The sequence below is a fragment of the Talpa occidentalis genome, unplaced genomic scaffold (assembly GCF_014898055.3).
Source record: "Talpa occidentalis isolate TD23 unplaced genomic scaffold, MPIMG_talOcc4v2.1 talOcc4.4, whole genome shotgun sequence".
Taxonomy (NCBI): Eukaryota; Metazoa; Chordata; class Mammalia; order Eulipotyphla; family Talpidae; genus Talpa; species Talpa occidentalis.
The window spans coordinates 146,579,379-146,593,321 of NW_023604295.1; the positions used below are offsets into that span (position 1 = coordinate 146,579,379).

Sequence of the window (13,943 nt, forward strand, 5' to 3'; positions counted from 1 at the left end):
TCAACAGGTCCTCTCAGAAGGTTCAGAAGGTAGAAATGCTTTGTGCCCCTTGGGGGACCTCAGCTGTACCGTATCGTTTTGGTCACACACTGTTAATTGAAAGAAACGTACATGCTACATTAAACAGTGTTGTGAGTTCACAGAGAACAGGCTCAGGAGAAGGCACCCCATCGTGACTCCATGCACTGGCTCCTGAGGCTCCAGTCCTCCCAGGATGGAGCGCGCTGCCTCCTGCCCGGGGGCACGCCCAACTTGCTAGGTCCAGGTGTCGTTCACGGGCGCCGGGAGGCTCTCCTGCTCCCGCCTTGCACTCCATGCCGCGGGAGAGCGACTCGTTGGATGCAGAACAGCTTTCCATTGGGGACAGCTGAGTAGCTTTGCAGCAAAACTCATCCAAAGACAAGAATGAGTGTGCTGTGTGGGCCACCTGCGCCCAGGCCAGGGCTCTGCCCTTTCTTCCCCTGCCACAGTTGGAGGATCAGGTGCGACCAAAACTAGGGAACCCCGTGCCAGGAGTGGGATTCCACTGGGCCCCTGCACCTGGCCCACACGGAGCTGGGGAGTGCTTGGGAATCTCATTGCTGCTGGGCAGGGGTAGGAACATTCCCGGGTCATGTCCAAGGTCCTGAGGGTGAGGAGTACTGGGTCTGGGTGGCTCTGCCGGGTTGGGCCTCCCCTGGGACACGCAGGATGCTGGGTGTTCATGTGCTCTTGTCACCTCGGCCTGGACGAACGGAGATGGGAGTCGGTGTCTAGAAGGCAAGCAGGACCCTCTGGGCCTTCCTGTTCTTCCCCTTGGTGACTCTGGTTCTCCCTCCCATGCCAGGGGCTCTGCCCACGGGTGCTGGCCCTTGAGCAGCATGTGCCCAGGCTGAAGGCTGCGGCTGGCCAGTGTCGCGCTGGGCAGGACCCGCTCTGGTCCCCGTGGGCTGTCTGGGCCGGTGGATCACGACCGCGTCGGCGGGCAGGGCACGGTCCACCTCCCTGAGCTTGAGGGAAGGCTTGGGTCGCTCGTGCTCCTGATGCTTTCTCCACTGGTCCAAGGTGACCGGCCGGGTCGGGGTCTCTCGCGCAGGCTCCTGGGGCTCGGGGACAGCAGGAGGCTGGTCTCCGACAAGCTCCCGATGGGCCGGAGGGAGCAGGTCCACACCTGTGGTGGTCAGCGTTGGGGGTGGCCCGCCAGGGGAGTCCTGCTCGCTGGCCCTGTCCAGTTCCTTCTTCTGGATGTAAAAGAGCACGTAGGCCTGTTGGCTCAGGGCACAGGAGACACTGCAGGAGGTGACCTGAGAGTCGTCCATGCGATACCACCGGTCCTTCCCAGGGCTCACGTAGCAGAAGTAGTGTCCCTGGTGACACCCCCAGCCTGCGTGGACCAGCACTGCATAGAGTTCGTACTCCAGGGTCCCCACCTTCTGCTCGGACAGCAAGGCCTGCAGGTCCAGGCGCTGTGGGTAGCGCACGGGCTTGGCCACCTTGCCGCCTGTGGGGCCGCCGAAGCGCTTGAGCATGAGGATGAGGACCTGGGGAGGGGCGTGCAGAGCCAGCGTCTTGGCGGCGGGCCCCCTGTCGCCACAGGCAGCGCAGTGGTACGCGTCGGGCCCGTCCAGGCTTTCCGGCTTCACCAAGTCCTGCAGAGCCTGCTCCACGCTGTCGGCGGCCTGGATGTCCAGGGCGATGTCCAGGTAGGGCTCCAGCGTGGTGGAGACTCCGCAGCAGCGCACGCACTGGATCTGGGACCTCCAGTAGCCCCCGAAGAGCCGCCGCACCAGGGTGCTGTCCTGGGGCTGTGGGTGCGCGGCCGCGAGCTCGCTCACACACCCGCCCTGCATGGCGCCCACGGTGGCCATCAGGAACTCGTGGGCATCTTCCTGGCGCCAGGCATGGAAGCCGGCGAGCAGCTCCTTCACGGGCGACACCACCTCCCCGGGGTGCAGGAGGGCGCGGGAGACGTGCGCCCGCATGGCGCAGAGCGTGCAGGACAGCCGCCGGGGCAGGAGGGCGCGCGCGGCCGGGACAGCAGGTAGCCGGCCAGCGGGGGGTGTAGGTCAGGCACTGCAGGGCCGCGTTGGCGTAGCAGGTGTTCCCCAGGTTGCGCAGCCCGGCCCCCACCTGGCCGGGCCCCAGCCGGCGCCCGAGGCGGCCCTGGCAGCCGGTCGTCTCCGCAGGCCCCGGGGCCATGCCGCGCGCTCCTGGCCGGAGGGACGAGCGTCTGTCTCGGGGGGAGGCAGGTCAGCGCTCCCGGGCCACGCACCTGGTCCAGAGGCTGCGAGCGCGTCCAGTCCTGAGGCAGAAGCTCCGAGTCGGGGCGAGGTCCGGAGTCTACCCTGCCGGGGTCAGGACGAGCCGCTGGACGATGCGCGCGTCGGGACCGCTGGCTCTGAATGACCTGCAGGCCCGGCCCGCGCCCTTTTATAGCCCCTGGCCCCGCCCCGCGCCGAGGCCCCGCCCCCGGCCCCCACCGGTCACCGGCCTGCTGGGCAGCGCTGGGCGTGGCCATTTCTGGCTGGCATCTCCTGGGGAGTCCAGCGCCAGGTGACCCTCGCCGTGGACACGCACGAACCCCGCGGCCCTCGGCCTCCAGGGTGCCCCGAGAAAGTGCCTTGGGGCCTGGGCTGACCTCTGCCTTCACCCCCCGACGGTCATGAGGCGCCTGCTGGGACGGGCGCCCGGGCGCACCCCGGAGCCCCGGGGTGAGGGGGACACGCTCCGGATTCCTGAGCGCGCGCGGGTCCAGGGGCGGGGGCCGCCTTGGGGCCCGGGCTGAGCCGACGCTGCTTCCCCCTAATGGAAGCCCAAGAGGACGTGGGGCCTCGGCCAGATTTCACGGAGTTCGGGTCGTTCATTTTGAGAAGCCTCGAGAGTTCAAAGTGACCCACGACCAGGGGTGCGGACCCAAGGGCCGCCTGCCCACCCCCTTCCTTCCTGCCAGCGCCCACGGTGGGACAGCCCGGGCCACAGCTCCCCGCAACCCGAGCCCTCCTCGGAAGGGCGGCAGCCCAGCCCCCGCGCCCACCAGTCACGTCCCGGTTCTGAGGGCGAGATCCCGGGGCCAGGCCCGGCAGCAGGTGCCAGAGGTCATGCCCTGGGGCCTCTCCAGTGAGCGCTGGGCCTCCCTCCCTCAATCACTGCCCCTCACCCTGGGGCGGGGGTTGTGGCTCCAGGCGGCCCCGGGCCATGTGGCCACACCCAGCACCTCTGGCTGCAGGGGCCTCCCGGGGCCCTCGGTGGACACTGAGTGGATCCTGTCTGTCCCGCCAGCGCCCGCCCCACTGTGAGGATGGCGGGCCCCGAGGGGCTCTGTTTCCCCAACACCCGTTCTGCATCTTCCCACCTCGCAGGCCCAGGCCAGGCCCTCGGCTCGGCGTCTGGACCTCCTGGAACCCGATCAGAGAAAACTCGTCACGTCTGTCTTGAGCTGTGCAGCTTCCCTTAAAGATATTTTTTAAATCCCGAATCCTTGGGAATTAATGATGTAGCTGCCTGTGTCCATCTCGCGGGCCTGCTCCTGAGTGCAGCGGGGCCTCCTGCAGCTCCCCGAGAGTCTGCTCTTGCACCTTGTGCCCTGAGCAGAGGAGTCACCCCAGCCCCACCAGGTGTCCGGAGCCTCCCTCCGGGCTTCTCTGACTCTCTCCTGTCCCTGCCAGCTCGTGCTGATGCTGCTCTAACATGCGGGGGCAGGTGGGGTGGATGCCAGTGGAGGGGTCCGAGCCGCTGTTTGTCGTCCCCAGCCCTATTCGGGTCCCAAGCCCATGACGATGAGGGGTCGGAGGGTACCTGATGGCTGTCCCTGTCCAGCCGTGGGCAGCTGGGGCGCTAAGTGCCTCGTCAGGCCGCACCTGTGCCAGGTCGGGGCCTAGCAGGCAGGAGGTGGGGAGGGGTAAGGGCAGCCCCGGCCAGTCCCAGGAGGGGGGTCAAAGAGGAGGGTCCCACATGGCGCGCAGACCTCCCCTGCCGCCCGCTGCTCCCCTCACCAGTGTACTTCGGTCCTTCTGCCTGCTCTGCTCCCCGCTCTGGCTCTGGCGAATTCTCTCACCCTCCCGCGCTTCTGACTGTACCCAGTGCTTGTGTAAATAAATAAATAAATGAATAAATAAATAAAGAAATCTTTGGGGGTGAAAAAAAAAAAGAGAAAGGTGCCTGAGAAGTGCGCAGGGACTCGCTCTGGTGACAGGGGGAGGGGAGGAGACACTTCTATGGCTGGGAAGTCGTCGTGGATGACACCGCGGCCCAGAGAACGCCGCCCTTGCAAGCCGCTGGGCTCTGGAGGAAGAAGAGGAAGGAGACAAGGGCGCGGGAGAGGCCCGAATGGGGTCAGATTCCCAAGTGGTTCGTTTTCTCCGGGGCTGCTGACGGGCCTCTCACAAGCTTGAGGCCCGAGAACGTTCCCCGAGGGCCGCAGGTCCCGCAGCCACCCCGTCCCCGCGGAGCTCAGCGTAAAGATCCTGCACCATAAAGACCACAAGCAACGCCAGACAGGGTTTCAAGCCTATTTTAATCCTTACTTTCAAACCTCCTATAAGTGCTTTGTTCTGGAAGTTGTCCCTTCAGCTGCCGTGTCTGTTGGCATCTCCACGGGCAGCGGGCGTCACGGCCTGAGGAGACTGCCTGCGTCTTCCGCCCGGGAAGGGCGTGGTGCGAACGTTCTGCCATGAAAGTGGCCCGTGGGATACGCGTGGCTCGGCCTGGAACTGGGGCCCCAGCCTTAGGCAGCTTAGAGAAACCGAGGTCTCCCCTTGCCCTCACCGCTGCCCGACGCAACGGGGGTCACAGAGGGCAGGAAAGCGTCCAGTTCCCGTGCAGCTGGTTTCAGCTTCTCCCTCCATGCGGCGGCTCATGGGAGCTGCGGGACAATCTCCGCCTTAGGGTTGGCCTGTGCCGCGCTGTCCAAATCCAGCCCGGCTTTGTGTGTTTGCATGAAGAGCCCTGGGTTGGGTTTCCAGCCTTGCTAGTGTTCTGGAAGTGTGGGGCCTCCCCTGCAGGGGTGGGCCTGTAACCCCCCCTGCTAGAACACCCACCATCCTCCACGAAGGCCCACCATGCTCTCCCCCACCCTGTCCACCCCCTCCCCCACATGCCCCGCGGTCTCTGGTTAGCTTTCAAGGGTTGGTTTTAAAGTGCGTCTTCATCCAGCTCTTTGTTTGGTTTCTCTATTCCACGTATAAGACAGCAGTGTTTTGGGCGGGTAAGGACACAAGGCCAAAGCCTGCCATCTGGAGAGGGCAGCTGAGCAGTGACAGCTGTGATCTCCTTGGCCTGGGCCCGGGTGGGGGGTGGGGTTGGGACCTGGCCTGCCGAGCGGGCACCTGGCAGTGTTAGTGTGACTGCACAGGCCGTGTCCTCATGGGACCTGATGCTCGGGGGTGACGGTGTTCTCAGAGCACCCGCCTGTACCGCGGAGAGGAGTGTGGGGTGGTGGTGCCCTGAGGCGCAGTAAACTGGGTGTCCTGCTACCCCAGAGACCAGGATCTTGGCCCCAAGCCCAGGCATCTGTGTGAGCCGGGCTGATGTAGCCCCAGCGCCTGTGGGCCCAGGCCGAGCGCGCCATCGCCTCTGTTTTATCTGTGAGTCACCCACTTCCTCCACCTGATTCCAGGTGCTGGGGCTGCAGAGGCCGGCGGACGCTCACGGCCTCCCAAGGGGACAGACGGCGTCAGAGAACCCAGAAAGCGGTGCTGGAGGCGGGGCAGGGAGGCGCCTGCGTGGACACGAGGCCGGGGCAGCATCGCGCCTTCATGTCCATAGCTGCTGCTCAGCATCAATTTTTACTCCTTCTTTTGCAGCAGAGCGGCGCAAATTCACTTCTGCAGCCCCCGACCTTCACCTCAAAGGAAAGGCACTCGGCCTCGCAGCGGCCGTCCATCCACACACACTTCAGCTGCCTGTGAATCGCTCCCCTGGCTGAGGGCACAGAGCAGAGCCCTCAGTCAGCTGGTGAATCATTACGGGAAGGCGAAATCCCATCCTCGGGGCCAAGCTCAACCATCCACCCCCAGGGCTCCTGGACACAGGGGATGGATTTAGAAGTGAGACGGGGCAGACGTCACCCGAGCAGGAGGCCTGAGCGCGCCAGGCCGTGCCCACGCTTGTTCCTCAATGAGCAGAACCGAACCCCCGCCCCCCCTGCCATGGCCGTGTCTGGGGTGCATAGAAGCAGAAGGAGACAATGTGCTTCCTAATCCCAATGAATAACCCTTTCCAGTCGATAACAATGTTCCACGTCTCCCGGGGAACAGTCCCGTGGGAGACGGCCGTTGGCTCCCTGGGAGGATCGGCCCAGGCCCCGTGTGCTGGCGTCTGTGCTGCGCCTCTTTGGGGCACAGAGATGATACAGGAAGACGCTGGGCCATCAGTGTGCTCTGCAGCGCCGATGGGAACGTCTCCGCGTGTGTCAGAAAAGCTGGCACGTGCACGTTTGGAACAGGCAGCAGCCTGCTCCGTGCCGGCCAGAGGGAGCTGAGGCTGGGCAGAGGAGAGCCGAGCCTGTTCCCATGCACTGGTCTGAGATGGAGTCGGGGGAGGGGCGGGAGGGGGCGCGGGCAGCAGCAGGTGCCCCTCGCCATTGTTCTCCCACAGTCTCCCCCACCCTTGCCTGCCCCTCCCTGCCCTCCCGTTAGATGGTCAGATCTGCAGGGTCTGAGATCTGCAGCGCAGATCCACAGCCTGCAGGTTTTGTCTCGTTCCAACCCCGGGACCTTTTCAGAACACAGGAGAGTCCCGTGCGTTTCTAGAAGCTGAGCTTTCTTCCCAGGGGTGGGTCGTGAGCACCGGGCGGTCCTCACAGGTGTAAGGGTTTTCTCTCTTACCTGAGAAAATCTTAGCAGATAGAATGAGGGCGGCAACGATTAAGACAAAGATTTTCATGTTTCCGGGGCGAGGGGCGAGGGGGTCGCTGCGGGGCAAGCTCTCCTCAGAGAGGCGACAGAGTGGCTCTGAGGGGCCAGGAGTCACCGGCTTGTCATTAAGAATCAACAATTTTCCCTGCTCCATTGCCCAGCGCGTGGGCTGCTGGGTTAAACTTTACCTCAGAAGCCTGTGGGAGAGTCAGGCGGAGAAGCCGGTCTTCCTGGCCCTCTGTGGTTCGTGGGGTTATGCCACGGGGTGAACAATGCCCAAATGCCAGCACACCTGACCGTGGTCAACCTTGGCAGAGCAGCGGCCTGCGGGCAGGGAATCGGCCCCCACACCACTGGCGGGAGAATTTAATTCCGAGGGCAGGTGAGACGTGTCGGGAACCCCAACAGGCACAGTGGGCGCCAGGGCCACAGAGGGTCTGTGGCCATAGGGGCCAGTGAGGACCCGGAGGCGGGGGCTTGGCCGTGGAGATGGAGCAGGTGCCGGGGGCCAAGGAGAGTCGGGGAGAGACACCCTGAGTCCTCCCTGCTTCCCTCCCTCCCAGCTGTTCCCCTGCCAGGCACGCGGGAGGCACTAGGAGGCTTTGGGAACAGTCGCAGAGCTCTGCGCCAAGGCCCAGGGCTGCGTGGGGGCGGGGGAGCGGCTTGATGCCAGCCGTTCTGACGGCGGGGGCAGCACCTCGCCGTGGCTTATCTCCCTGATGATGAGCAACGTGGCGCGTCTTTTCACAGCCTGTGGGCCATTTGGACGCCATTTGTGTCAACCTGGAGGGACCTTGGGCGCAGGACGCTCCGTGAGAGAAGTCAGACAGAGAGAGACAAGCCGGTGTGATGTCATTCATGGGCAAACTCTAAAACGAGGCCAATGTGTAGGAATTCGAGTAAATAGTGGCTGTCGGGGGGGGAGTGGACTGTAGGTTAAGAGAACCAGCTGGCAACAAGCAGTGAGCGTCACAAAGACCCAAGCGCAGTGAGGTGAACGCCGACAATACTGTGCCATGATCACCCCAGAGGCTGACGTTTAATCACCCCAATTACTCCAAGGAAGGAGAGTTACACCATGTGACAGAGGGTTCACTGTCAACCAGTCACATCTCAGATTGGCACGCCCTGCCCCACACCTTCAATTTATACAATGTTCTATGTCAACTGTCACCTCCCCACCACGTGCCAGCCAGCAGGGCACCCGCGAGCAGGCGGCGATGCCACCGCTTGGCAGGCAGCAGCCTGGGGCATCACAGTGTGGGCACATCTAGGGAAGCCGTTTCTGTGTGTTTTGTGACAACTGGCAGGTTCGGCCGCACACCCAGGACAGTGGGGTGCACACCATTCACCGCTGCTCCTCGCGACCTCCAGGAGGGCACAGCGTCCCGGTGCTGGTCTGGCCCATCAGACCCTCGGCTGGCAACAGAAGAAGTTGGGCCTGCAGCTCCCCACAATCCTCTCGTCCTCATGGCAGATCCGCCTGCATTTGCCCCGGCCCAGCCGGCAGGGCTGGCAGACCGCAATCTCACCTGCGGGAGGGGGAGTGGGAGCCACTGATGTGCCTCCCTGGGACTCCCCAGAGTGGGGGCAGGGTGGGGAGCCAAGGCCACATGACAGGAGGGATTGCCTCAGGGCGATGAGGGTTTCTCAGAGTTCTGCTCTTTTTCAGAATGGATGGGGGAGGTACTTTTTAAGCAAGAGGAGGCATCACCCCTTTGTAGCGCCAGCCAGGCAGGGCACGCTTTCTATGATCCGGGCAGATGGGTGAAGGAGTCCTGGAGCCCTCGGGGCTTTTTCAGGATTTTAATGACCTTTCGACACCATTTGTAGTGCGGCCACCAGGTGCCGGGCTGGAGGCTGGCGGGTCTCCTAGCCTCCCAGGAATCTTCACTGTCTCTGGGCTCTCTGGTCTCTCCGCTGGTCTCTGCTGCCCCCTTACATGCTCCTTGTCTCGGCTCAGCTGTGCCCACTCACACAGGCCCACATCACACGAGCATGTAAGACCACTGGTGTCAATCATTCATGCTAACGGCAGGCGCAGGGGAGGGTGGAAAAAACCTGATCACTCCCGTTTACTCCACACCCTTGTTCTCAAGCTGCCCCGGGCCAGGCAGGCCGTAGGTTCAGGCAGCTTATAGGAGAACCTTGGCGCCCTCGGCATCACCCCCACAGGTTTTCCAGCAGGTGCAGCAGAAGATGGCGCAGCAGAGGGCAGCTAGGAGAGGAAAGAGTGTAGGGGTTCAAGGGGAGGGGGCAAGTGGCTGTCTCCCTGCAGGCTTGTGCCCCTGCGGACTGCCACCTTGATCTTTCTCAGGCCTCCTGCCTAAACATGCATCTACCACCCGGGAATCCTGCCCTTGCGTCAGTGTCCACGGGCGCTCGCCCTCTGCGTGAGGCCTCGAGAAAGACCGGTGGGTTATTTGCTAAATGGCTCTTCTGGAACAGCACTGCGTTCCCCCTGCCCTGTCCTCGCCCTGCGCCTGATCTTCCTTGGGCCGATGGCCTGCCTCCGGGACACGCTCCCTGCGCTTGGAAGCAGAGCCTGGAAGAGCCCGTAGACCCGGCCTCCGGCCTACGCCAGCACCCCAGGCTCAGGAGAGCCCAGCCCGCGCCCGGCGCTCTGTGCCCAAACTGGCCGGCCAAGAGCGAAGCGATTTCTCTGTGGAATGAAAAATCCAAACAGGATGCTGGGAACAGAGGCGAGGGGACGAGGGCCGGCGAGGAGGGACGGGGACGAGGGCCGGCAAGGAGGGACGCCGGGACGCTGTGCTTGCGCTACCGCTTTCCTTGGCTCCAGAAATCAGGCAGCTGACATGCAAGCTCCTGGGGGTACAACTATACCCGGGAGACTGAACTTACCTGCTGGAAATGGCTGCACATACTCAAGGCCTGCCCAGCACCCTAAATTCAAAACAAAGCACATTTTGTAAATGGAAATGACTGAATAGCCTGAATAACTGCGCACAGACTCTGCACGAACAGCACCAGTCAAGAGGCGGCAGAGCCCAGAGGCCGCGTCTTTACTGTCTCCAAGGCCAGCACTTGGCTAACCAGTGAGATTTAATTTTTAAAAGAAAGAATAGCAGTTTTCTTATGGAAAAGGCCCAGGCGGGTTTAGGAAATCCCTGTGGGAAGTTCAGGGGAGCTGACAGCCCCCTGTTCAGGGTGGCTGGTGTACGAACCCCGAGCCCCGGGTCCTGCCCCGTCGAAGTCCCGTCCAGCTCCATTTACCTGATGGAAACTGAGCCCAAATGCAGAGAGCCGTAAAGACAAAATAAAACACCTTCCTGCTCGGGGCCATCTCCCGGGGAGGCCTGTTCAGAGCAGGTTTGAGATTTCTTGGCAAGGATGAGAGGGTCATTTATATTCAAAAGTTAGGAGATTTGCTCTTGCTCAGTGAAGTGGAGCAATAAGGAACAGGCATTTCTACGCTCCACTTCCCGGGATCAAGGGCTGGCCTGATGGGCGCTGCCCTCGGCCCCCACAGAGCGGACCTGCTGGGGCAGAACAAAAGCCTCACCGGCCTGCACCCCGCCCCTCGCCCAGCCCCACTGCTCTCATCCATCACCCCACCGCCACCGGCCTCCAGATGGCTGTCGAGCCAGAGTGGTGGGAGGTTGAGTGTTCTGAGGACAGGAGGCCCCCAGGAGGGGCATGGCCCCCCCACACAGAGCGCAGCACGTGGCTGGCTCCTGTGTCCTCGCTGTCCTGGCAGGCGCCAGTTCTTTACTAGCCCCATAAACACCACGCGGAGGACGAGGTCGCAGCCACTTTGCTGAGCAGGTGCTGAGTCCCCGCAGCTCACAACCAGAGTCACGGTGGCCCCTCCCTTCCGTCCTTGAGAACGGGGGTCTCCAAGGTAGCACTCGTGGGTGCACCCAGGGGAGCCACCCACTGCCTCCCCGGCTGCCAGTCCCTTCTTCGCTTTGGGAATGAAAAGGGGATCGTGGACTCTGAAGTCAGCGTGAATTAACTAGTAAACGACCCAGGCAGGCCGCTGACCCTGAACCTTGCCCCACCCCCACCCCCGCATCCTCAGTGTGGGTGGGGTGGCTGGATAAACTTCCTAAGGGAACGGGGTAACAGAAAGGACGGGGACAGCACGCGAAGGGGGCCGCCCGCCGTGTCCAGGCCGTCCTCTGCACCAGCACTGAGTCCCTGTTCCTGCGAGCCCTTTCCAAGGCCACCCCACGCTGGCTCTGGTGGGGTAACGCCACTGACACTCGTGTGTGTGTGTGTGTGTGTGTGTGTGTGTTTCCCAATTGCAAACAGGTCAGCTCAGGAGCCCAAGTTAGTTTGGACACCATTGGGGACAGAGCGGAGCCTGATGACTTCCTAGGTTTTTAGGATCACCGGGAGCCCTACTGGCTTTGTGGGGTGGTGAGGACAGTCTTGGGGTTCCATGCTCTGCGGTCACTGAAATTTTACCTTTGAACAGGCTATAAATAAAGTCTGGGGGGATGATGCTGGAGCTCCTGTCCACAGGTGCCCTGGTGGATGCACCTGCTCTCGCCACAGAGAGGTGGTCGGGGGGGGACACTCCTTCAGCTTTGCACACCCCACACTCTGCTCCCAGAGTCAGCTGGCCACTCTGAGGGCTCTGCAGGACACTCCCAGCTACCATCTGAAAGCTTGTGACCATGGGCAAAATCCCCACATTGAGATCCTAACCCGCAAGGCTCTAGTTAGGTGGTGGGGCCCCTGGGGGGTGAGTAAGTAGGTCATGAGGGTGTGGGCCTTTGATGGGATTAGAGGTCCCGCCCCACCAGAGGAGGACACATGGCTGAACACCCTCTGCCACCAGAAAAGCGTTCTCAGCAGAACATGCTGTGGGGCGCCCCACCTGCCCCCCCCTCTGGCACAGGAGCAGTGAACTCCTGTGTCAGCTGCGGAGGGGGCACTTTGTCATAGCAGCCTGAGGACTGGCGGCATCCAGGTGTTTCAGAGGCCCCACGAGGAGGGCCTTGGGTTTGCAGCCCTCAGTGGCCGGCAGGCCAAACCCGCCTGGTCTGAGGCAAAGAGGGCCCAAGGGAGGGGAGTATGAGGGATGAGGCCCCCATACCTGAAAACACCTGGAGTTTGTCTCCTCTTGTGAATTTAAGTCTTTTTAAGTCAGGGTTGGAAAGGAATCGAGAACATACATATTTTCTATCTTTTATCCTTAAATGGATTATTCATAATATATCATTAACAATCAGCCCTCAGAAAAACATCACGGTCCCCAGAGCTGAGGACAGACCAGCTATCCCTAGTGGTTCTCTCAATAAGGTTTTACTTTGGGAGAAACCCCACCGACTGGGAGAACATTTTTGCACACAACACTAATGATAAAGGACTGATCACAAAAATCTACAGAGTGCAGGGGACCAGCCTCCGGCAAAATGTCGTGTCAGGGGTTCCTGAAAGGATGAGTCGGCGTCGGTGAAAACGAAAGGGCTGAGGGGAAGGGGACGAGGTAGAATGAGGAGACACTGACACTTGGTGAGGTGCTGGTATCTTCTGCCGAGAGACTCGGCAGGTCTTTATTTATTCATTTTTAGTAAGCAAAAAAAAAAAAAAAAAATACATTGTCATGTGTAAAGCAGAAACAATTAGTGTATTATGTTCCCATGGACTACTGGCTCCTACAGGTCCCAGCTAGATGGTAGCCTTCAAGGTTAATAGATAAAAAACCACACCTAACACTAAAACTTATGATTTCAGCGAGACAGTCACCTAGGACAGTGGAGAGCCGCCAGTGCATCCCCATCAGCTAAAGCTTAAGCATCAAAAGACTCTTCTACTCACATGGCCTTCAGCTAGAGACCAGCTGCTGCTCAGCTATCAGAACTTTTTCTACCTACAAACTTCTTAACACAGTCAACTTCATTTTAAAAATTTCCTAAGAAACTTCTAGAGAAAACAAAAAAGAAGGACCTACTATTGTTGTATTGCAATGCTTGTCAGGCATGCTCAATAAGTTGTCTCCCATTGTCAAGTGGGCCAATTTGTTTAATAATTAGTTTCTAACAGATAATTTTCCATGCCATTTATTTGCAGTATACTGATGCCTATAATGTAGTGCCTAATGTACTTTTTGGGAAATTTTTCTCTTTTTATGACCAAGAACAAAAAGTGAAGGAATGTTAGATCTTCAGCTCCACGGTGTGAGGCCCTTTACCTTCGCTGCTTGCCAGTGTCTTATCTGGCTGGGGCATCAAGGCCTCCTGCAGCAAAAGAGCTGATGAAAATCAACAAAAACAAAGAAAATAATCCAGTCAAAAAATGGGCAGAAGAGCTAAAAAGAAACTTCTTTGAAGAGGAAATGCAAATGGCCAACAGGCATATGAAAAAATGTTCAGCATCACTTGTCATCAGGGAAATGCAAATCAAAACTACCATGAGATACCATCTTACACCAGTGAGAATGGCACATATTAAAAAAACTAGCAACAACAAATGTTGGCGAGGATGTGGAGAAAAAGGAACTCTCCTGCACTGCTGGTGGGAGTGCAAACTGGTCCAACCACTATGGAGAGCTGTGTGGAGGCTCCTCAATCTGCTAAAGATGGAGCTTCCATATGATCCAGCAATTCCACTCCTAGGTATTTACCCAAAGGACACAGAAACATTAATTCCAAAGAGCACCTGTGCCCCTATGTTTATAGCAGCACTGTTTACAGTAGCTAAGCTTTGGAAACAACCCAAATGCCCCAAAATAGATGACTGCATCAAGAAGATGTGGTCCATATACACCATGGAATATTACTCAGCAGTCAAAAAAGATAAACACATGCAATTTGCAGCAACATGGATGGCGCTGGAAGGGATCATGCTCAGCGAAATAAGCCAGAAAGAAAAAGAAAAATACCGGATGGTCTCACTCATAGCAGGAATCTAGAAAACCTAAATAAGGGGCCAGGAGAAAGAATAACTATAAGAAAGTGAAAATCAAAATCAACAAACAACTATGAACCAGAGACACTCTATGGGGGGTGGGGGGTGGGAAAAGGAGGTATTGGGGTCAAAATAAGGGGGTTGCAATTGTATGGGGAATATAAAAATAAAATTTAAATTAAAAAAAATAAGGTTTTACTTTGGAATAATTTTAGATACTGAAAAATTGCA

General features: G+C 59.5%; 1 protein-coding gene and 1 pseudogene across 1 annotated transcript; both read right to left on the minus strand.

The window, feature by feature from the left end:
- Positions 1-752: 752 nt before the first annotated feature.
- LOC119258284 (ubiquitin carboxyl-terminal hydrolase 17-like protein 6) lies at positions 753-2,178 on the minus strand (annotated as a pseudogene).
- A 6,062-nt stretch (positions 2,179-8,240) lies between these two features.
- LOC119258285 (beta-defensin 12) lies at positions 8,241-9,759 on the minus strand. The gene is made up of 2 exons (XM_037526721.1): positions 9,696-9,759; positions 8,241-8,365 (listed from the first exon to the last, which is right to left on the minus strand). Exons 1-2 carry the CDS (start codon positions 9,757-9,759, stop codon positions 8,241-8,243), a joined length of 189 nt encoding a protein of 62 aa, XP_037382618.1.
- Positions 9,760-13,943: the final 4,184 nt, after the last annotated feature.